The sequence below is a fragment of the Diabrotica undecimpunctata genome, chromosome 1 (genome assembly GCF_040954645.1).
Source record: "Diabrotica undecimpunctata isolate CICGRU chromosome 1, icDiaUnde3, whole genome shotgun sequence".
Taxonomy (NCBI): Eukaryota; Metazoa; Arthropoda; class Insecta; order Coleoptera; family Chrysomelidae; genus Diabrotica; species Diabrotica undecimpunctata.
In genome coordinates this window covers 110,645,328-110,671,062 of record NC_092803.1, presented here as the reverse complement: position 1 = coordinate 110,671,062, position 25,735 = coordinate 110,645,328, and the positions used below count along the sequence as shown (strand labels likewise).

The window sequence follows — 25,735 nt, the reverse complement described above, 5'->3', positions numbered from 1 at the left end:
TGAAAGCACATCTACACTGAAGCACTATAAATTAAAAACATGATTTATGATTGGGAAATATACACGGGGCTTTAAAATGCAGAGAAGGGGAAAATTAACAAAGACTCTTATTTCTAGATATAAGCATGTGATATCAGTGAATATTAAAAGAACTTTACTGTGAAAATTTGTATGTAAACAAATTTAGTGAACAAAATTTAGATTGTAATATGTAATAGGTTTAAGATATTAGGTAGAAATTAGTTATAAATAGAATATGGTTTCGTTTCAAAAATGCAAAGAAAACGATTAGGGTTTCTACAAATATTTGGAATATCCAAAGCCGACTAACGACCCATTGTTTCGGAAGCCGGTTGACAGAGAAAGTTTATTTATGTAAAGTCTGTTTGTTTGAGTATTATGGAAATTACCAGGAGGTATAGAGAGGATTTAGAAAGAGATAGTAGACAGCAAAGTAGTATGTTTGGTGTATTTTTGAAAGTAGAGTGGACGGTTATTTGTTCCTGGTCGTCGAAAGATTAATATCAAAAGTAGAAAAAAATTTGCATGCCAGAAGGTTTCTTTTTACCAGCGAAAAAGATTAAGTTGTGTTAATCTACTAGGATCGTGAAGTATGATACATCATTGCAAAGTAGAAGGGGCAGAAAATATGTTAAGATAGAACAAACACACATAGCGGCGTTGGCAAAAGGACATTACATTATATCTTTGTTGTTATTGATACGAATGGAGCGTGTCCTACGTTTAATAAATAAGCAGGATATAAACAATATATTAAGATAAAAAACAAAACAGGGCGACTACCAAACGGACACTACACAGTATCTTCAATAATAATGAACGTATAGTTACATACGAGATATCATAGAGCACTAAGGATTCAAACAGTTTAACTCAAAACACATATTTATATTTATTGACTTAAAGAAGGCCTCTGGCTGAGAATAAAATAAATGACTGCTCGAATCTTAACACGCGATATAGCAAATGAAAGGGGAGGATATTATACCGAATATATTAAAGAAGAATCAACAAACAAAACGACTACCAAAAGGGTACTAGGTACCCCACTACACAGCATTTTTGTTAACTAAGATGCAGATAAAATTAAATGTGAAGAAAAAAGCTGTGCTTAACTCTGAGGTAACAATAAATTAGAGAATCCAAGAAGACAACTTCATGGGTTTTGTCATATAATAGCTGTAGTAAAAGGCTGCCTATCAATATCAAAGAAACAATAAAAAAGATAATTTAATTCATAATAACTACAGCGTTTGGATACGTAATAAGCATGAACAATGAGAGATGGTACTTTGTGGAAAAAAGATGTCGTTATGCAGAAGAGGGCGACTTGGAAGAATATGATTGGAGAAATAGAAAGGAATAGGCTAAAATTCAGGACGTCGCAAACGACGTAGGGCATTTTCGATTTTTCCCAATTTTAATCATTCTATTTTAGCACTTACTGTATTTACAGTATTTATTTTTTTCCCTATTTATATTTAATAAGTAAAAACGAATGTATTATAATTAAACACACTTATATATCAAAAACAACAGTATAACTATTTGTAGCTGAACGATATTTTCTTTTTCAAATATCTTGTCAATAAAATATAAAATAATTGATCTCTGTGACGTTTCAACTTCCATATCGAAAGCACACTTAAAATAAAAAATTTACTTTTTAGTTTCTTTGCAGATTTAATTATATATAAAATAATAGTGCTTCATAGAACTGATTTATAATGCTTATATTTACCTGAAAAATGCTTTTGTACTCGTCTCACTTCTTCAGCTTCCTTATCATAATCTTCCACTTTATGTGGTGTTTCGTAATTCGTGTAATCCGTTTTAATTTTTTCTGAAGACCTAGAAATAAAACAAGATAACTTTGTTTACTTTTGGATTTTACATGGTTATTTAAGCAAAATTGTGAGGGATATTTGATTCATAAAACTAGAGACGTATTGGACACAGACAAATATGGTTAAGTAAAAAAAAGGGAAATTATGTTTTTATCCGGAAGATAAGATAAAAACTTTTAAATTGCTTATTTTAATTTTTATGGAGTTTTAATTTATACTTTTATTTCAAACGTACATAAGAGGTCAATTCCTTTATAACATCAAATGGTATTGTATTGCACTATTACGTTGAATTCTATTTCATCCGGTGTTGCAGATGTTGCTAATATTGTGAGTTCAACGAGTTTAAAATACTGACTAGTGGAGATTTTTTTAGCTAAGTGTAACAAATCCAATGATTTCATGAAAACTTGGACTTTCATTCAATCTAAAAACTTATCTTAAAGCGCATCGATATCGATAAACTTTTTATGCGGATTATTTATATACGATTTTAAAGTTTGTATTTCATCCAAATATTTATCCAACAATTTCTATTAAAAACTATTATAATTAAATATTAACTATTCACATAAACTTTTCGTTTTATAATAAGTTGTTTAAAATTTTTCTGACTAAGTTGCATTACAATAAGCAGCATGGTTTTCAGATTAAAACGTTTCATTATTTAAGTTTTATTTTTCATTAGAAGAGGTTTTTGCCATCTCAATATCGTAAGTCTAATTTGTTTTTATTTCTTTTGTTAAGATTTTATTTGGCCCAATGGAGAAAAAAAAAACCTTCAAAGACAATGAATTTCGTTCGAAACGAAAACAAAAATTGCAATTTTAGATCTCTTAGGAAAAGGAGAAGGATCTAGGGCAATTAAAAAACATTCTAATTTAGGCGAATTAACTGTAAGAATGAAGTTGCTAAAGAAAATCTATAATATATAGTACAAAATTAAGCGCCAAATTTTTATCTTACTCAAGAGATGTAGGCATTATTGGAAAAAACAGAAAAAACCATCGGAATTTGGATTGAGGAACTAATTTAAAGAATAATTCCTGTAAGTGATTATTCAATCCAGGTAAAAGGTCTTCGGTTTTATGAGTTAATGAAACAGTGAGAGCCATCAACTTCCACTTTCCAAGCTGGTAAAGATTTCTAAGCTAGCAGAGCATGGATAACCGGGTTTATAAAAAGAAACGCACATCATAATATCAAGATTACAGGAGACAGTGCTACACCAGATGAAGCAGCAGTAAAAATATTTACACAGGAGCTAGCGAAAATTATTGAAGATGGAGACTATTGTGCCGATCAAGTATTTAACGCTGATGAAACGGGACTGTATTGAAAAAAAAATGACTAACCGTACTGTGGTATGTACATCGCAAAGGATGAAAAAACTGCAAGTGAAAATAAAATAAGTAAAGATCGAGTAACATTATTACTTTGTAGCAATGCATCAGGAGATCGGATGTTGAAATCGCTCTTAATAAATAAATCTCTTAGACCACGTACTATTTTAAAGTTTTATTAATTACTGACAATGCAGCAGGTCATCCACACTTAGAATATCCAAACGTTCAAATAGTATTTCTTTCGCTTAAAATACAACAAGCTTTATTCAGCCATTAGATAAAGGCATAATTGCAACGTTTAAAAAATATAACATAAAGGTAACTTACAAATCTATCGGGAGTAAACTAGAAAAGAGCCCTAAACTTGAAAAGACATGTGGAAGCAATTTTCTATTTTTGATGTTGCATCTGCTTCCGCTCAAATAAGACCAAGAGCTTTAAATGCCTGTTGGAAAAAGGTTTGGCCGGCATGTGTAAAAAGCAATGCAACCATTCAAACATCGACACACATCAGGCGAAATAATTAATTTGGCACATGAATTTAGCAAAGATGGTTTAATCCCTTCAGCAACGATGCTGTTGAATGAATTGCTTATAGATGATGCATTAAGTGACCATGATGTATGTGATTATACTTTAGATCTAACTTTAGATGGCATCGTGAGTATAGAAGATGATAATGATGAGGAAGAAAAAGCAACCCCCCTCACTTCCAAATTAATTAGAGAAAGTCTTCAACTTTGCAGTAAATTAGAAAATCATTTTCCTCTTAATGACCCCAATTCTGAACAAGCCTTTAAATTATAACGTGTGCTGCAGAACTGCATGTCAGGATATCGCGAGCTACATAAAAATTACTAGCATCATCATCGCAAAGTTTAATTACTGATTACATTTTCAGAGAAGAAAGAGCTAGACAGAACGAGAATGAAGTTTGTGAAAATCCATCGCCTTTATCGCAAATATTTATTGCAGAGACAGTTTCTTCTGATGATGAAGATGATTTTGAGCCACTTCGCAAACGGTGTAAATTATTATCAGATAGCAATAATGATAATGAAGTTTTTTTTTAAACTTTTGTATGAATTTCTTTCAGATATTCGAAATAATTTATCATGCAGCCTATTTCTTTTAATTTCTGAAAACTTTTTTGTTTTTGTCTATTCAAAATTGAAGGGTAAAAATATTAAATGTACGACGAAATCAATATTTCAGAGATTATAGAAAATAAAAAAATACTCCGAGCTGCCAGGAATTAACCAAAAATAATCATTTGTATAAATATAACAATGAATAGAAGTTAACGATGGTTTTTCCCCATAAGCCATAAAGTGTTCCGTAAGCCGGATTTGCGCCATGAAAAGGACAATAAAAATAGTTAATAAATAAATGATTGTTCGGAATATGTAAATACCCAGTAGAAATTAAGTGTCCTTGTAGAAATAATATGAATTAGGAAAGTTTGTAGGTATTTCTGATTTTATGTGGGAGTGGTATGCAAATTTCTGATTGGCCGAGAATTGGGAAAGTGGTGATGGGTGTGTATAATGAGAGGTTGGATGAATGTATAGAGGAGATGAGAGTCAGTTAGTTCCAGTTTCTTAAAGTGAATGGTTGGTTTTCGAGGTGGTATCCAAGGGTAGTAAGTGATAAAGAATAAGTTGTGAGTTGGTGAAGTAATTGTGTCCGACGGTAGCTGATCTGGTACAAATTTATAAGTAAACTTTTCCTACTTGTATTCTACGTATCGCTGTTTATTTCGGAACGAGAGATTACGTTTGGCGAGAGGAAAAGAGGATGGCATCATTGGAAAGGTACGTGCATTCGAAGGAGAGCATTGAAGACACTAAATTGCAATATCTTGTTTAATATTACCAATTACATAGGAGGCTGCTGAGAACTGATAGTTCATTTTGCATAGAACAAGGAATTGGACAACTCAAGGCAGAGGAAGCGTTTCAACGGGAGAAACATTCATAATATATTAAATTTGAGAACTTTGGGTTAAAAAATATTATACCATATTAGTAACGTGTTAATAAGTTTTCGATAGTCGAAGGAGATCAAATTTGTTCTGAGAGGGGACACGGAGCTGTGGAGAGAATTAGATAATTCATACAATTTTTTTTTTGGTACAATCGTTATATCAAACTTGCATTAGGAAGGACACTGAATATTATTTAATTTGTTTATGTAGAATTATAAGCTGTATCTTAGATTGTAGTTGTATTATATTATCCATGCGTTATTGAAGGTTCGCGTACGTAGAACGAATTTTGTTTGATAAACATTGTATGCTAATAATTTTTGGAGGTATTTTTGGAGTATTTATTGAATATTTATTGCTCTGAATTATTTGATTTTTATTTTCTTTGCCAATCGTACATTTGATATTTATTTTGAGTTATTTGAATTTTACGGATTGCATATTTGATATTTGTCGTGGAAATTTATTAAATTTGGGGAGAAATATTTGTCGTGTTCTGCAACATATAGAGTATGGTAAAATTTCACATTTGGCGGGAACAAAAAGAGTAACAAAAAGAAACAACATGTCTGTCACAAGGAGACAAAGTAAAATGCAGGAAAGGAAGGAGGATAACAGAGAACATGAAACAATTTTGGAAGAAGGATCGGATAATGAAGGAAATGTTACAATAGTTGAGGAGAGAAAAGAACCATCAGGAATAGATAAAATATTACAACTAATGCAACTCCAGTCACAGAAAATGGATGAAACAAAACAAACAATGGAAGAAACAAAATAAACAATGGAAGAAAACCAACGGGAAACAAGGCAAGAAATAGAACTAAATAACAGGAATATAGAGTAGCGTCTGGAAAGCTATGAACAGGAAATTAAAGGATGTGTTGAGGGGATAAAGAAAGAACTGATACAACAGATAGAAGAAATAACCCTAAAGAATGCAAAACAAGAGACAGAGATTAAAGATATCTAAAATACAATGAAGGAGATACGAAACTGTCAGAAAAAGGAATTAGATCAGATAGAAGAAAAATTTGAAATTGCGCTACAAGAAGACAGGAAAGAAATAGAATGGAGATTAAAGCAAAATGAAAAACATATTGCAGAAATAAAAGAACAAACAGGAGGAGAGAGAAAAGAAATTATCGTCCATAGCACAAGCGAGGCGAAAGTACAATTTGGCGGGGACATTAGAACGACACACCCAGTACCGTTTGTTAAAAATTTGAAAACTAAATTGTAACATGTTAGATATTTGACGATTGCAAAGAAACAATTAGAAACCATCTGAAGGAAAAAGCAGCGTTATGGTACGAAAGCAAAGAGGATGAATTTGAAAATTGGACAGATTTCGAAAACAAATTCCTCAACTATATCTGGGGGAAAAATAAACAAAGGGAAATTAATCAAGAACTACAAAATGGAAAGTATACTGAGGAAATGGAGATATCTGAAGAAAGATATGCATTACAGATATACAATAATTCAAAATATCTGTAATACAAATATTCTACCGAACAGCTGGTAGAAATGATCAGCAGACATTTTGAGGAAACTTTGGAAGATCACGTGATCTTAAGAAACTATCAAGATATTGATAGTTTATGCAAATTTTTACAGTTAAAAGAGGCGAAAAGAAGGAAATGAGGAATAGAAGACAGAATGACCAATATCATAGACCGGAAAGAAGATACCAAGCAAATTATGACCAGAGAAACCGATATCCCAGAACAACAAACGAATATAGGCCGAGAAATTACAACAATTACAATGGACAACAAAGTTACGATAACAGAAACGGCACACAAAACAGAACATATGAAAGGAACAATAGGGACAGAGTTGCACAAAATCATCCGAATAGGAATATTAACGAACAAAGGGACGAGAGAAACAACCAAAGCTTCCAAAGACAAAACGGAAGAGAAATGAACCATGTATCCGTAGGACGAGAGGAAGAAGATGGATGCAGTGAGCCCAGACAGGATTTTTAAGAAAGCATCCACTAAAGAAACATAAAAAACTCTCTGGTATATTTTGTGATCCGAGAGAGTTTATACAGCTGGCGGGGAACGAAAGACAAAACTCTAATTCAAATTTGATATTTTTAGATGCATTTATAAAAAATAAAGCGATTAAAATTTTGATTGATTCTCGTAATAGAAATTTAGTAAAAGAATTGAATTTGGACAGATTTATGAATAAGATTCCTAGGGTTGCTTTAGTGGGTGCGAACAATAAAAAATTGACGACAGTAAACGAAGGTTTGGGAGTACGGATCAGAGTGGGAGAAAATTTCTATATTATGCAATGTGTGGTGATCGACGATTTAAATCATGATATGATAGCGGGAATAGATGAGTTGAGCGAAAAACACATCACGATTAATTTTTCTGAAAATAAATTGGAAATCAGAGCAGAACCAAACCACAAACAAGAGGGACAAGAAACAGATATGACGAAAATTGTTAAAAGGACAAATGAACAGGGAAACCATAAAGAAATCAATACGACTGTAGAGAACAAACTGGAAATACAGGTAATAAATCAATCAGAAGAGGAAAAGAAAAGGAAAAAAAGGGAGAACGAGAAGAAAGAAGAAAAAAAAAAAAGATGAGACAAGAGAGAACCAGAAAAGAAAAGGTACAGAAGAATTGTCGGCAACTGACAACAAAATAGAAAAGAAACCGGAAGAAAAAGAAGTTATTATAAGAGAAATGAAAAGAGTAGAAACGTAGTGCTCGGAATAAGAAACGGAAATGGAAAATAGAAAAGAAACAGAAGAAGAACTAAAGGAGGAGGACAGGGAAGAGATGGCAATTATGGACGAAAATCCAGAAGTTTGTGAAGAAATACTATGGATCGTGAACACATGTGAACTAAATGAGGATGAAAGAAAAATAAAATGTGGAGAAAACATGGAAAAGGACAAGGAAGATGAGAATCGGAAAAATGATGATTTAGACAAAGAACAAACGGTGGAAATGAATTTGACAACGAAGCAAGGACAGAGAAAGAAGAAAAAGCAGAAAACAAAATAAAAAAAAGGAATAGGGAATTCCGTAAAAGAAGAGATGAGCTCAGCCGAAGAAGAAAAAGAAAAATCAGGTTTGGTAAAAGAAAAGGGAAAAGATATAATTGAAACGGAGGTGTTTAAAGAAGAAGTATGCAAGATGGAGAAAACGGAATTAATTTCCGATTTGGAAGCTGTAAAATTGGAAAAGAAAAATTTGCAGATGTTGCTGGAAATGAAAACTGATGACAAAAAAAAAAGACTAATGGAACGCCTAAATATATTTACATTTATAGAAGAAAGTTTATACATGAAAATTGACAGATTGTTAAAACTTTTAGGAGAACAAAAACGAAAAATTGTGGAATTAAAATCTTATGTTATAGCCAGTAAATTTGTTTTTTCGAATTTAAGGTCAAGCTTTGATGTAGAAAACTTGCAGAAACCAGGATCTCAAATAACTATTTCATCTGTGCATACCGAAAAAAATATCGGGTACAAAAACTCATAAAAAACATACAGGAAAGCTTTTTCAGGATCAGCTAAACTGGATTCACTAGTGAATGAAACTAAAGAGAACTTAGATCAGATCAGTTTGCTGTACGATCCTAAAATGGGATCAAAGTACCGAATTTGGCGGTAGGATTTGTAACATTCACGACATTTATCGGTATCATGAGTATGGCCGGGAGTTGTTGTGGTATTTAAAATTGAAGGGTAAAAATATTAAATGTACGATGAAATCAATATTTCAGAGATTATAGAAAATAAAAAAATACTCCGAGCTGCCTGGAATTAACCAAAAATAATCTTTTGTATAAATATAACAATGAATAGAAGTTAACGATGGTTTTCCCCCATAAGCCATAAAGTGTTCCGTAAGCCGGATTTGCGCCATGAAAAGGACAATAAAAATAGTTAATAAATAAATGATTGTTCGGAATATGTAAATACCCAGTAGAAATTAAATGTCCTTGTAGAAATAATATGAATTAGGAAAGTTTGTAGGTATTTCTGATTTTATGTGGGAGTGGTATGCAAATTTCTGATTGGCCGAGAATTTGGAAAGTGGTGATGGGTGTGTATAATGAGAGGTTGGATGAATGGATAGAGGAGATGAGAGAGTCAGTTAGTTCCAGTTTCTTAAAGTGAATGGTTGGTTTTCGAGGTGGTATCCAAGGGTAGTAAGTGATAAAGAATAAGTTGTGAGTTGGTGAAGTAATTGTGTCCGACGGTAGCTGATCTGGTACAAATTTGTAAGTAAACTTTTCCTACTTGTATTCTACGTATCGCTGTTTATTTCGGAACGAGAGATTACGTTTGGGGAGAGGAAAAGAGGCTGTCATCATTGGAAAGGTACGTGCATTCGAAGGAGAGCATTGAAGACACTAAATTGCAATATCTTGTTTAATATTGTCAATTACATAGGACGCTGCTGAGAACTGATAGTTAATTTTGCATAGAACAAGGAATTGGACAACTCAAGGCAGAGGAAGCGTTTCAACGGGAGAAACATTCATAATATATTAAATTTGAGAACTTTGGGTTAAAAAATATTGTATCATATTAGTAACGTGTGAATAAGTTGTCGATAGTCGAAGGAGATCAAATTTGTTCTGAGAGGGGACACGGAGCTGTGGAGAGAATTGGATAATTCATACAAATTTTTCTTGGTACAATCGTTATATCAAACTTGCATTAGGAAGGACACTGAATATTATTTGATTTGTTTATGTAGAATTATAAGCTGTATCTTAGATTGTAGTTGTATTATATTATCCATGCATTATTGAAGGTTCACGTACGTACAACGAATTTTGTTTGATAAACATTGTATGCTAATAATTTTTGGAGGTATTTTAATTAGTTTATGTTATTACATTATTTTCATATCATATTATGTTGTTTTATTCCGTTTTTCTTTGGACCTAACCCATCAGCTGTAAAGTATAGATATTGAAGCACGAGTAAAACTTGAGATAACAAAATTGAAAGGTGTGATATAAATCATCAATCAAAAATTTTAATAATGTTTTATATATATTTTTTGTAAAGTTTTTAAATTAAAACTTGTATTTTGGGGCGATTGTGCTTCTTCAACAGCGTTTGTATAAGGCGATCTAGTAATTAAAGGAGATGCAACATAGCTCTTTTGTTTAATTCCTGATGGAACACGTAAAACAGGCAAAGGGTTTAGATCAGTTGGTTTTACAAAGTTCCTTATTTTATTAACCGTGGTTATTCCACCAGATTATATAGAAACATCTTGTAGAATGATAATTTATGTTGGATTCTCAATACAATTTGGAGATTTATTTTCAGTTTGTGGAGTTAGTCACTATTGCAATCAACAAGGGAAGTTTCTACCTTGTCATGGATTGCAAAATCTTGGCCACGAAACAAATCTCTATCAAATGGCATAATGCCACATTTTCGAAAACCATGCAAAAAATTTTTATTGATGCTGTCCTTGAATATGCTTTTCCAAACAAATCCACAATGTGATATAGAGAAATTGTCTTCCAGGATTATTTTTTAGGAAGTTTTCCATTTGTTGGCAATAATATGTCTTTATATGTCCCATAAATGTACCACTATTCTTTATTTAGTGTCGGATAACTAACCACTAAAATTAAAAGAAACATTTAAAAGGATATATTTACCTAGGGTGAGGATCTGGTCTCTTTTCAATTTTTCTTGGCAATGATGCGTACCTCTCTGTGTATTCTGCTTCCTGTTCTGTGTTGCTGTATACTGACATTAGTGATGCATCCTCTACATCTAAAGTAAATGAGAACACATTAGTGATATAATTATAGACATAATAAAAAACATACATTAGTAAAACGTACGTATTGTCCTGAAGCTATTTGCTTGTGGTATGTTAACACCATTTACTATTAATACTAGGGTAAGTGTCCTAGTAGTCGGCACGGGCCCCGTTATTGGCACTTCGAATATTTTTACTGTTTTATAAGAAAAGGAGGAATCCGTAAATACTAATCAGTACACTATTTGATAGATGGCGCATTCTTGTTTGTGGGTAATGTAGGTATTGGTTTTGTATTTGCATATGGCTACAGATGTGGGCTTGCGATTGTTGACACCATCCTACAAGGTAAGTTTCTTAACAATTTTCTTAAGAATGCAGTAGGTTTGCGATTTGTTTTTATTAGCGGCTCTCCATTAAAAGTGTAGTATTTAGTAATGCCCCTTTTAAGAATACAATTTAACTGAAATTTTGCGTTTATTTTTGCCTATTTTTTAAGTGGTTATTAAAAATAAAAGGGTGCCGGTTACTAGGCCTTGGGAAAGTGCCACGAGCAATGATTGGCACTTATGCCAATAACTGAAACTCCGGAATTACTGGTAAGATGTAGTTATCGGCATCAACATTATTAACTGACATTTCGATTATTAATTATTAAACTTTTGAAATTATTAATTATTTTTTTTTGAAAGGTGAACATTCCATTTTTTTCAGATTGTTTACAATGCCAAAAGTCCAAAGGAATACGAAATATCAGAAAAGATATACCGAGGAAGTCCTTCAGAGTGCTGAACAGACTTTGGAAATGGAATGGCCAAGAAACTGGCTGCAAGAAAATATGGAATTCGCAGACAAACTATTCAACATAAACTGAGTGACAAATTAAAAAAAACTGGTCAGGGACCTGCAACTTACTTAACATCACACGAAGAAGACGTGTTGGAGGAGTTGATTACTGACTGCCATAGAAAAGGTTTCCCCAGAAGGAGAGACGATATTCAGTCTTCAGTGAAAACCTTCTTAGACGCCAACCCACGTAAGACTCCATTCAAAGACAACCAACCTGGAAGACACTGGTATGAAGCCTTCTTTAAGCGTCATCCAAACTTGACCCTGAGAACTCCAGAAGCGGTAACTAAAGCGAGCAGCTGCATTTCTGAGAAGGACATAAAAAATTGGTTCTCCAAGATCGAAAATTATTTAAAGGAGAAAAATTATTTCGATATATTGCAAGATCCAAAAAGAGTGTTCAACGGGGACGAAACTTGTTTCCTCTTCTGTTCAAAAGAGGATAAGGTTGTCGCTCCTCGCGGTGCTAAACAGCAAAGGCCAATCTTACTGTGATGTTCACCTTCTCAGCTGCTGGCTCAGTAACTCCGCCGATGATCATTTGCCTCTATAAGAGGCTTCCTACTGCTGTTGGTGAGAGTGTTCCTGATACGTGGGGAATAAGAACAAGCGACAATGGCTGGATGAAATCCTAATTGTTTGTGGACTATATTTCAAATATACTCCATCCCCATCTTTGCAAAAACGAAATACAGTTTCCCGTCATTCTTTTTGTAGATGGTCACAAAACTCACATGAGCTATGAACTAAGTACCCTTTCCACGAGGCTTCAAATAATACTTATTGCATTATATCCAAATGCTATCAGAATCCTTCAACCAGCAGATGTTAGCTGATTTAAACCTCTGAAGAATGCCTGGAAACGCGCAGTTCTGAAATGGCGAAGAAATAATCCCTTCATTGGATTGACCAAAATTCATTTTGCACCAATATTAGAAGATTCCTTAACGTCACTAAAGAGTTCTTCAACTTGTAACGGTTTTAAAGCTTGCGGATTGTATCCCTGGAATATCGAATCCATTGACTTTTTAAAATGTATTGGGAAGAAAACAACAGGACCAGATAGAGCTGTTGGAAATGTGAACGGAAAGGAAAGTTGCGGAATGACATATGATGACTTTATTTCCATTATTGGGCAAAATAAATTAAACCAACTTAGACAGTACAAAGAAAACTGGAGTAAAGGTGATGAAGGTGAAGATTTCCAGTTGCTTGTAAAAATATTTTTAAGATTTACAAAAGGGGCAACTGCTGAATCATGCAGTTCTAGTGCAGATGATTCTCTTGTGCTGTTTGATGGTGAAGAGTGTGAGTTACATCAAAATGAAGAGAGGCTTTTCGAAAAGTGTCAGCTGCCTGTACCGTATTTAAACCAAGAAAGTATTAAAGATATGGAAATAGTTTTCGGAGATAGTGTACTTATATAAGAGCAACCTGAAATAATAAGCCACTCTATAATGGAACCAAATTCAGAAGACAACCAACTTGCTACGATTTTAGAAAGCCTAGAATTTCAACAAAACATAAAAAATCAACAAAATATTGATCAAGAACTACCGTACGTACAAGGAGGCAAGAAAAGTCAAGAAAGCGAGTGCCACAATCAATGTAATACGTCAAAAAATTGTAATTCTATCGTGGAAGCTGATCACGGGTTTCGCGACAGTTTGCTCTGTCAACTGACACCAGAGCGAAAGTCTCAGTATACAATCGAAAAAATGCCATACGTGATAACATCTACTGGGTGGAAAAAAATTGATGAAGAAAAGGAAGAAGCTAAGCTACAGAAAGAGATGAAGAAAGAAGAAAATAAGAGAAAGCGTGAAATGAACAAAATGACCAAAGTAACAAAGAGGCCAGAAAAACCAAAACACGTCAGCAACTTAACAACACTTTTGACAGAAAACGAAGTTCCGATGACCAAAAAATCCATTATTTCAACCCAGCGGAGTTCTCCAAGTTCAAGTAATTTAGGCAATGAGGGGATGTCCACAATCCCAATGCACCTCCCTAAGGATAATATCATTCGTAATAAGGGATTGTGTTTTATATGTACGAAAAATGCAACCGTAGCAAATTTTGGAATTAAGTGCCAGAAATGTATGAGAATGTACCATTACAAATGCCTGCTGAAAAACAAAACTAACAAACTAACAAAAAGTAAGTAATATAATAAATTTCGTTAACTTTGAATACTTTATCTTCTGTCGACACGTTATTTCTAATATGATTTAAGAACTTTAACAAAATTAGATAGGAATTGTTGCTCATATTCGAATTACGATTTTGGCGTTGACTCGAATCACTATTATATACAATTTCGAAAAATACTGCCGACTGCTACAATTAAGATATTCAAAGCAGAAGACAACTACAATAGAGAGAGAGAGAGAGAGAGAGGGAGAGAGAGAGACAGAGAGAGAGAGAGAGATTTTCCAAAAACTAGTTCGTCTAAAATAATTTGAATCATTGTTTTTTAAATTATATTTCTGCGTTTCTAATTTTTCTAATATAACTTTTGTCTTTCTTAGGTTAATTATATTAAGGGTCATTGCTAAAATATTTAAACTTTCATTTTAAAAGTTCAAGTATAAACTGTCAAGTATAAACTTTAAGTATAAACTGTGTTTTAAGCCTATGCTAATAAGTAAGGGGTAAAAGACGTTATTAGATAAGGAAAACATAAACGTCATCAATTAATCAAACAATTAATGTGTTTTCCGAAAATGATAGAGTAGTAGAGATAGACAGTTGTTACATCTACTTATACAAGTAAATTATCTGAAGGAAATCCAGGAAAAAAAAGAAAATCGTTATTTAAAAACAGATAATAATACTTATACAAAACTGATACTTACTATCGTCATCTATTGTAATATCTGCTTTAGACACAAAAGATGTGTGATGTTCATCTTCATTTTGACTGCCCCCTTCGGCTCTATCCGTAAATTCGGATTCATCGAATACAGACTGGCCTCTATCGACTTCTTTTACACCTGAATCAGCAGAAGATTCACTTTCAGATTCCACATCTCCCACTCCATTTTGTAATGGGTTTTTTCCTCCTATAAGTGTTTTGGAATTGACAAGTATGCTGTGCCGTGCTGGGACAATTTCTGTGTCTCCGTATTCTGATTCTACGTCTGATAAATCTGATGTATCGTCTACTTCTTTATCACCTATTAGTACCTAAAATAAAAAGTGAGTTTACTATAAATTTAATTTTAGCACCAACATTTTTTATACATGATATCTACTAGGCAAGATGACCACTACACTCCATCCGTTGGGCCAGGACTAAAGAGACAGGTCTACCAGTCATACCGTTATTTACAAAAAGAAACTTTAAATTAAGGAATTTATATTTTGCCGATCAATGATAAAAAAAAGAAAGATCATTTTTTTTTAATAATGTATCTGTATACGATTAATGGACTGGACTAGCTGAAACGCATTGGTTAGGAGAGGGCTATTTTGGAATACGTATTGACAATTATGTTTACGTCTCTAGCCGTGAGACTCAGAACTATACTGGTATTGCCATTATGGTCTCACCCAGATTACAAAAATCTGTCGTGGATTTCAAAGCGATAGGATAGTTCTCCTTAAAATGAAAGGCAAACCACATTAACTCAATATCATACAAGTTTATGTGCCAACCAGTACAACAGAGGACATAAACATCGAGGAATTCTACGAAAAATTGGAAACAACAATCACCAACATTCCAAATAAAGAGGTAACCTTAATATGCGGTGAAGTTAACGCAAAAGTCGGCAACACTACACAGAATTTTACGTCCTAAAATATGTGTTTGACATACTCTCAAATGAATTCCATCCAGAACATTATGTCAGACAAGGATATAAAATTTCGCCATAATTATTTAATATACGTATACGGAGAGCATATTATGAGAAGCGCGCTCGAAGGATGGAAAAAGAGCATCTCAATAAATGGCCGAAAAATAAACAACCTACGGTTTGCAGACGACATAGCCCTTCTTGAAAATAGTCAAGGAGAGTTAATTGATCTTATACGACTGGTTGAAAATGAAAGTCAAATATTTGGTCTGCAGCTAAACATGTCAAAGACAAAGATAATGGTAGTGGATACACTACATTACAACCATAACAAGTAACGACAAGTGACCGGTTTGTGAGCTTATACTATATCTGCGACCATTGATGACCAATACAGGGTCACTACAGGAAGAAATAAAACGTAAATGTGATCTAGCAAAAGTCTCCGTAGCAAAGATGGCCAAAATAAGGAAGGACTCTTAAATTTCACGAACTGTAATAATGAGGTTGATAAGCTGCTTAATATTCCCAATACTGACATGCGAAGGTGGATCTTACGAATGTTACTTAATGTTACGAATTACGTGGACCGATCACAGGATATATAATTCAATTTTAAATAAGCAAGCTAAATGTCAGCAAACGGCTTTCCAGTAAAGTCAGTCAGCAAAGTTATGACAGCAGATAAACTTCGATTAATTTTTGGTAAGAAATGACGTTATTTTTTGAAATTCTCATAACAATTATGGCGCCACACCTCGTCTTTACTACAGAGCTACTGTAATTTTTCACTTTTTACGTTGAGGCAAGAGTATTTTGACCATCTTTTCCTGATGTTGCTATCCTATATTACCTTTTTTTTTGTTATTTAAATTAGAGTAATTTTTTTGACAGTCTTCATTATTTTGGTAGTCTACATTTATTTACCGTCCTTTTTATAATCCGTGAAATACTCGCTCCCTTACTAAAAAATTAATTTATGTATTCCGGATTTATGATCAGATGTCGCTATTGCGTCCATATCGAAGCCATTTTAGTGTTGCTTCTACTACGACAGAAAAGATTGTTTTCACGTTCAGAGCGTTTGTAAATAGCCGCTCCGTCGATTCCTTTTAGGATAAAATACGTATAAGGGGATATACAGACGCACTGTACGTGAAATCAAATCTTAACTATCTTTCCTTATGTACTTATCTTTCTTTTTATCTTTCTATGTAAAAGTTCTATGCGTTGTACAGAATATTGCTTAAAATTTATGTATTTTATAATCTGTTATCTTATCGTGTTTGTAATTAACTAAAGTGTTAAAGTACAGTGACTAGATCATTGATAGCTGTAAGTAAAGGTAAGATATTTAAATAAGGTTATAATAAATAAAACTGAGAATAAAAAGAGATAATGGAGATGCCAAGAAAGACGCACCTACTTATATTTATACATTAAAAACACAAAACTACAGGGAAAGAAGAAATTAACAACGAACTGACCATAAACGGAGGAGAAGAGCTGAGGCGGATATAAAAACTAATGGTCAAAACTTAGAAGGACGAAAATATACCTGCAGAATGAAAAAGACAGACACATCACACCAATTTTTAAGGAGGATTGAACTAGTTTAATAACTATAGAGCTATTATGATAATTAACTCAACGTATAAGACTCGGACTACAATTATAAGAAACCGACTAAATTGTTACAAGGAAGAAATCTTATAAACACAATAACAGATACACATAAATCAAAAAGATGTAGGGAAGGGAGATCATCACTAAGACGCAATACATCAAAAAAAGCTGTGAACATGACATAGAACTACACATATTGTTCTTTGACTTTCGATAGGTCTTCGACAACAATTATTAAAGGAAATAAGAATGATGGAAATATTAGCAAAGTTAATAGGACTGACTAGAATGATAATGAATAACTCTTTAGCTAAAGTTTAAACAAAAGAAGGATAAACAACATCAGTCTAGAATGTGGCAAGGACAAGGAAATAGTATCAACGGCTCCATTTCATATTGTTACATTTCTAATAAACAGTCAAAAGCACATGGTGAAACAGATAATTATTCATAGTTCAACACAATTTATAGAATACGCGGACGACATAACATTGGTAGTGCGTAACAAAAAAGGCTAGAAGAAAAACTTCTATCGGTGATAAGAGAAGCATTTTTGAGTTTTTTCCTAGGTAAAATTTACCCTTGATAGGGGATTGAAACTTGAGGAATTGAAAATATTCACTGAACGTCTTCCCTGCGTAAATAAATTAAAATTAAATATATTTATTTAAAGAAACCCTTACGAGCTAAATCACACAACGTTTTCGGACTAAATAGTATATCCTCAGAGCTGCTACTAGGTTTAAATATTTAAACCTTCTAAATGTTATTTAATTAGTATTAGAATACATTTTTGGCTGTTAATTATCTTCTTCTAAATCTACCTATCTTTTAGAGATGTTGGCGACCACAACATCTGTTCTATTCACAACATCTATTGTTCTATTCACAACAGCTTGAAATAGATCAGTTGACGTTAGACCAGTCCACTTCCTAAGATTGGCCAGCCACGATATACGTCTACGTCCAGGGCCTCTCTTACCCTCAATCTTGCCTTGTAGAATCAACTGTAGAAGTCGGTATTTATTATTACGCATGATGATGCCGGAGTAAGCCAATTTTCTGTTCTTTACGGTGTTAATAATTTCTTTGTCTTTTCTTAGCCTCTTAAAATAGTTATGTTACTTGTGTGGTATATATGAGACCCTCAACATATGTCGGTAGCATCACATTTAAAATGACTCTAATCATTTTATGGCATTTGTGTGAGGCTCCAGCTTTCTACTCCATAGAGGAGGACACTAAAGACGTAACATCTAAGAATTCTTATGCGTATATTGATACTTAAAGATAAATTGAAGAGAATCTTCCTAAGGCTGTTGGAAGAGCTTCTGGCTTTTTCAATACGAGTTTTTATATTTATACTTGCTGTGATCCCAAGTATCCTTAATATTGCAGCCCAAATAGCATAATGTTTTCACTCTTTCTAACGGTGTATCGCCTATTGTAATTTGGGCGTTTGTGTTGGTGTTCTTACTAATGATCATTATTTATGTTTTCTTGGTCGTCGTATTTGTTACTACAATGTTTCAACAACGTTATCCATCATCCTTTGGAACTCCTGCGCACTATCTGCCAGCAACACTGTATCGTACACAACTGATAATTATATATAGTATTTTTCATATAAAAATGCGTGCACGTCATTCAAGATTTACGACGTCAGAACACCACAGCGTTGCCAAAACATCAGAATGGTTAGTAAGTGAAGAATTTTTAAAATGTCAACTATTTGTCAAACTATTATATTAACAGTAAATACACTTAGTTTTAAGATTACTATTAAATTAGATATTCTAAATTTTAAACTTACCAGTTTTAGGAGCAATAATAATAAAAACGTCCCGCCATTATTTCTTATTCAAAATAATCTATCTTATATGAAAGCCTATCAGCTTTCTACAGACTATTTAGTTGTTTTGGCATAGGACAATCACAATACACCAGAATAATTAGTTTTTAACGCTATTAATCTAAATTTAATATGTATTTATAAATAAAATTTATTAATATATTATAATATATTATGATCAAATTGTGTAAAAAATCAAAACATAAACAATATTGTTACTATAAAAAAGCGGCAATACTTTAAACACTTTTACCACACGCTGAACTGTCAAAAAATTAGAAGTAATCCCGTACCAGTTGCGTACAATTGTCTAATATATTTAATTAAAATTATTATTTTGTGGAATATTAGACTTAAAGAGATATTTCATAAAATTTATATTATCAATAATAACAAATGTTTTTGGTTATTTAATCAATATAATTCTAAAATTCCCAATATAATGATGATAAGATTTTTCTTAAAATGGGAACAAGAATCATAGGAGACTTCACCACAACAAAAGGGCTCCTGCAGGGTTGTTCCACATCTCCAACCCTATTCAAAATATACTTAGAGAAAGCCTTGACTACATGGAAAAGAAAATGCGAAGGCATGGGAGTACCGGTACGGAACGAATACCTATATACATTAAGTTTTGCAGACGATCAAGTAGTGATTGCACAAGACCAAGACGACCTCAGCTACATGATGAAAAAACTACAAGAAGAATATACCAAGGCTGGCCTAGATATTAACCTCGCGAAAACAGAGTACCTATCTACAAGTGAAGAAGACATAGAAGATCTACAGATTGATGACAAAGTAACAATCAAAGGAAAGGATAAATTCAAATACCTGGGGTTTATAATCACGAAAAAGGCAACAACAGAGGAAGAAATGACACAAAGATTAGGACAAACAAGAACAGCAATCCGACAATTTAACTCAGTATGGTGGGATAGACACCTAAATATGAAGACAAAAACGCAGATTTATAAAACATTAGTGCGAAGTATTATGACATATGGGGCTGAAAATTGGATCATAAACAAGAAAACCAGCAGTAAGATAGTAGCAACAGAGATGGAATGCCTGCGAAGATGCTGCAGAGTAACAAGAATGGATAGGAGAAGTAATGACGAAATAAAGCAAAGAACATCAATAGAAACAGACATACTAACATATATAGAACAAAAAAGACTAAAGTGGTATGGACATGTAAGAAGAACTAGCGACAGCAGATGGATAAAGAAAATAACCGAATGGAGCCCCATAGGAAGGAGGAAAAGAGGACGACCCCGAAAATCCTGGAGGAACGAAGTAGACGACGCCATGAGTAAGAGAGGACTGAACGATGGAGAATGGAACAACAGAGAGAGATGGAAACGGTTGAGCGAGGGAAGGCAGTGAATACTGTAGAATCCCTAAATATATATATAAGATTTTTCTGATTATTATACCATGTTGACGCCTACGAAAGATCGAGCAGTTCCGTATGGGTTTCGTATTATTAGCTGTGTTAGGAAAATTTGAACTCTAACCTTGACGTTCTGGAAATTTTAAATATAAGTGACGTCACTTTATGTAAATTGTGACGTGCACGCATTTTTATATGAAAATTACTATATGTAGTAGTTTTAACTAGATTCAATTTATGGTAGCTCTCAACGAAGGTTACTGCCTATGACACGTAGTCTCTAAACGGAATTTATAGATTAAAACTAACCTGTCTTTCTGATGTTTTATACTATTTGTAGGAATCAAGACATTACCAGTGAACAGTTTTCAAATTGTGGCCTTGTATATTCAAAACAGATACAAAAACAATTAAATGATTACCTTTGCTTCTATTGTTGGATTCGGTACCAACATTGGTACCGGTACCGGTGAATGCGTTCCTTGAAAAGTTCGCTTCTGTAAAAACCAATTGGGTTCATCATCGCTCCAAAATGACGATTTTGTACGAAAGTACTCATTGTCATCATCTTCGTTGCCTTCGTGATCTGAATCGCTGGCGTGAGATACTTCCTCGATATCTTGTTTTATCTGAAAAAAAAAATTAAAATACATTTTTATTTATAGCAAATGTATTGTTTTTATGCAGCGAGAAACGATATAATATCAACCTGTTTAAGATTTTAAGAAAGTTCAGGAGCCCAATGCCTTGGCAATGGGAGTACGTTTAAGCCCTATAAAACGGATCTCTTTTGAAATGAAAAATATATAAAAAGGTAGGCAGGAAGGTAGGTAGGAAAAGCTAACAACAAAAGAATAAAATCTGCCCCAAAATCCAACTTGGACAATTTTGACAGAGACTTAATTCGTCGTATATTAATCAATTGTTATGTCATGGAAAAACGAGTTCCTACCAAGGAAGATAATATTTATACGGAGTCACATAAAACTTTGAGAAAAATGATGGGGAATATTGGATTTCTATAAAAAAAAAACAAAAAATAACAGGAAAATTCTAATATAAAAAAGTGATAGGATTTTATACCTGCTACAGAAGAAGTTTCTTAGGAATATTTATTTCTCTCACATCCATGACATATACTGGGGAGATAATACCACCGCATGTTTGCACAAGCCAGTGTTCAATAGGACAGATACTGATTATTGTTTACGCCGGCGCCGAAATGGGTTAAAAAAAACGGACGTTTAAAATTTAAATCTAGAACTGAGTTGGGAGATTATCACAATGAAATGAACTCTAATAATTATAAAAAATGGATAGGTTTATGAAAAACTTGTTCCTAACATACCAGCCCATAGTATTGGATATAGATAATGAAACATATCACAATATTTAAGTTTAAAAATGTCCCACGTTGAGGTATAGAAAAGATAAAATAAAGGAATGGTTAAAATAGCGTAACATTCTCTTTTTAAGAAGAAATGATAAAGGCAGAATTATATATTCTAATAAAAATTCACAAACCTAGATTAACATCAGATATATAATCATATATAATCAGATTATAAATGATGCAGGACATTAGGTCTAAAGACTACCATCCTACCACCCCGACTTAAATCCAAGTGAATTAGTACGAGCTGCTCTGAAACATGTGACAAATTGAAATGTTAATTTTAAATTTTAAAACGTTAAAAAATATTGTGATCAATTTTGCTCAAAATTTTTAAAGAGTAGTGAAAAAAATATTGCGCACACGCTACTTCATTCGAGCTTTATTTTATGAAAAAGGGACCAGCTTTGCATTTAATTATAAATTAATTATTAATACATTTGCAGGAAGATAGTGATAATGATACCGCGAATTCTCTGGAAAATAAGAATTCAGAGATAGAAGACGAACCTTTTGAACTGTAATTTTAATCGTGTCTTTTATGGTAAGTTAAAAATTAAATTATATTAAGTGTCTTGTGTGGTCAAATTAGATTTTTCCAAAGAATTTTTATAGTATTTACAATTTTTAATATATTTATAGTATTTATAGTTTAACATGAATTGGAGCAAGTGCTGTTAGACGTAAATACAAAATCAAAAGAAATAGGATTAACTCAGCATCCAACACGTGGGATGTGAGAAACACCAGAGTTCAGAGAGTAACCATTATAAGTTCAAATTTAACTTCAAACGCCAACAGCGCTTTAATAGCTTTCGAACACATATTTGTCTACAATCTGATGCAATCATTGTAGTCAGGTCATTACTTCGACGAAATTTTCAGAGGTAAGCCATCTTATACATACTATTTATATTGAGTTATTCTTAATTTAACTCTCGTAGATTTGGAAATAATGGGCGACTATGAAAAAGAGCAGGCTCATCTCATGCGTATGTGGGAAGAGTGTGAAAATGAATGCGAATTTATTGATCAAGATGATTCAGAGACAGAGGACAATATTGACAATGTAAGTAGGGGAAATGCGGGTATTACCGTCCAGCGGCAAATACCGCCCACTCTATACAATATGTTAAACATAGAGAAATAGTAACTTTGACAACGTTGAAGTGACGTCACGATACTACCGAAAGAAGCGAGCAACAAGATCGCCAGCCATAAGCACGGTTAGTTGTTTGACAGAGATAAACGTGTTTTGTGTGGTGCCGCTATAATATTTACGTGCTCGAAAATAATTTGTAAGTAACTTATTTTTATACTTAATTTATTGATTTTTTTTTTATTTATTTTGAGAAATAACGATTAACAATTGTTTTGCTTATAATATGGCGATGGCGGGTAATTTCGCCCAACTTGGGCGGTATTACCCTCCAGTGAGCGGTATTAAACATTAATTTATACATTTTTAATTTAGGATAAAGAATGCCAAAGGCAACAGTGAATTCACGGAAAAAGGCAACTTGGAGTGCAGAACAACTTCAGGAAGCTATAAATGCAGTTAGAAACGGAAAGGGAAAAAGGCAAAGTGCAAGAGAGTTTGGTAATATAGGATTTCTATTTTTTAATCCATTTTCTAATGTTCTTTTTTCAGGTATCCCATATTCTACATTAAAAGATAGACTAAATGCCAACAATGCTTGTGCAGCACAACTAGGTCGTAATCCTATATTTTCCAGTGAACAAGAACATCAAGTGGCTGATCGCTGCATCTATCTGGCGAAGATATTCTATGGTCTAACGGCCACTGATTTACGAAAAATCGTCTACGAGTTTGCGGTTAAAAATAATATTAAAAACTGCTTCAACGATGACAAAAAAAAATGGCCGGTAAAGACTGGCTTTAAGCTTTCTTAAAACGGCATCCAAATTTTAGTTTGAGGAAACCCGAGGCAACCAGTTTAGGGAGAATTTCGGGTTTTAATGCTGAAAGTGTAGGCCTTTTTTTACAAATTTAAATATAGTCTTAACAAAATATAACTTTCAAGCCTGCCGTATATTTATTGTCGACGAGACAGGTATTACCATCCAAGATTATAGCCCCAAAAGGTGTCAAACAACTGGGAAAAGCTGTAAGTTGGGAGAGAGGTCGAAATATAACTGTGTGCTGCTCAGTAAGTGCATCAGGGATATATATATATATATATATATATATATATATATATATATATATATATATATATATATACCACCGATGTTTATTTATCCTTGAATCCGAATGTCGGATCAGCTCAAACGCAATGGACCGGTAGGTGCCATATATGAATGCTCGGCCAAAGGCTGGATGAATGAAAATTCATTCTTCATTTTGCTTAAGCATTTTAATAAACACGCATCTACTTCTAAGGACAACCCAGCATTTCTGTTGCTTGATAATCACAGCAGTCATTGTTCTTTATCTGCATATGAATTTTGCCGTGAAAATGGGATCATTATGTTATCGTTTTCGCCCCACACGTCCCATAAGCTACAGCCACTAGATCTGACATTCTTTGGGCCGCTAAAATCTGCCTATTCAAGTGAATGTTCTCTCTATATGAGACGAAATGTTCACCAAAAAATAACACCATTTGATATATCGGAAATTTTCAATCGAGCATTCGTTCATGTAGCCACCATGGAAAAAGCTCAAAAAGGCTTTAAAATAAGTGGTATTGTTCCATATAGACCGAATATTTTCACGGATGAAGATTTTTTGTCTTCCACCCTTTCTAACATTCCCGCTGTCGAACTACAACTTCCTGAAGCTGATATTACTCCCTATACCTCCAAACCAAATCGAGTACCTTCAAAAGATGCAGTCTTGGAAATAAATGAACCTGATGTTATTCCAAGTACATCAAAAGTCATCGAAGCTCAGACAGATGTCGCTCCTTCATCATTAAAATCTTATAAACGAGAGACAAGGGGATATATCTATTGAACAAATGACACCGTTGTGCGTAGTGAATAAAAATAAATTAAAAAAGAGGGGTAGAAAATCAGGCATTTCAAAGATTTTGACGGCAACTCCAGAAAAAATAGAACTGGAGCAAAAAGAGAATAGAAAATTACAGAAGAAAGGAAAGCAAATACTTTCTGTCAATAATGTCAGCAAAAAGGTAAAACGCGCCACGAGGAAAGTCAAGTTTGACGATAGTTCTTCAAGTGATTCATCCCACGATGAAATGGAAATTTACAACGATCATAGTTCCGATTTTCCCAACAGCGACATAGAAGAAGAATGCATGTATTGTGGTGAATATGGAGAATCTGAAATGTGGTACAGATGCGCAGTTTGCCATAAATGGGCGCATAAGGAATGCAGTGGTTACGATAATCACAAAACTTTTGTATGCGATTATTGCAAATAGAGTGTAGTTTTAAATGTTTTTCTATTCGTTTTTTTAATTAAGTAGTTCTTTGAATATGTTTTTTTTACATAATAAATATATAGAAGTTGTTTGTGAGCAAATAATTATTTTGTGTTTGATTTTCATATAATGTAACCCTGGGCGGTATTATACCATCACTGGGCGCAATTACCCGCATGGTTGGATAATTCCACCCGAGTGTAGGTTTGAGAATATAAATGTAATACTCCGCAAAATAAAATAAATCAACACTTTCAGGCTTAAATAATTAGAAGTCGATAACATGACTGTATTTTGACAGTTGAAATCCTGTTTCAAGACCTATAGTTTTTGTTTAATTCAACAAATTGCTTAAGTGGGCGGCAATATCCGCACTTCCCTTATCAACAGCGATTATCCAGATGTGAAACAAGAACCCC

General features: G+C 33.4%; 1 protein-coding gene across 4 annotated transcripts in view; it reads right to left on the bottom strand.

Moving 5' to 3' along the window:
- The window catches only part of LOC140452342 (uncharacterized), a 262,587-nt gene that overhangs the window by 59,525 nt on the left and 177,327 nt on the right, over positions 1 to 25,735 (bottom strand). For all 4 annotated transcript variants that reach the window (XM_072546552.1, XM_072546533.1, XM_072546543.1 and 1 more), the window contains 4 exons: positions 20,936 to 21,142; positions 14,692 to 15,022; positions 10,878 to 10,995; positions 1,763 to 1,872 (listed from right to left, as the gene is read on the bottom strand). In XM_072546552.1, coding sequence (XP_072402653.1) covers positions 1,763 to 1,872; positions 10,878 to 10,995; positions 14,692 to 15,022; positions 20,936 to 21,142 — 766 coding nt within the window. The remainder of the gene's footprint in view (positions 1 to 1,762; positions 1,873 to 10,877; positions 10,996 to 14,691; positions 15,023 to 20,935; positions 21,143 to 25,735) is intronic.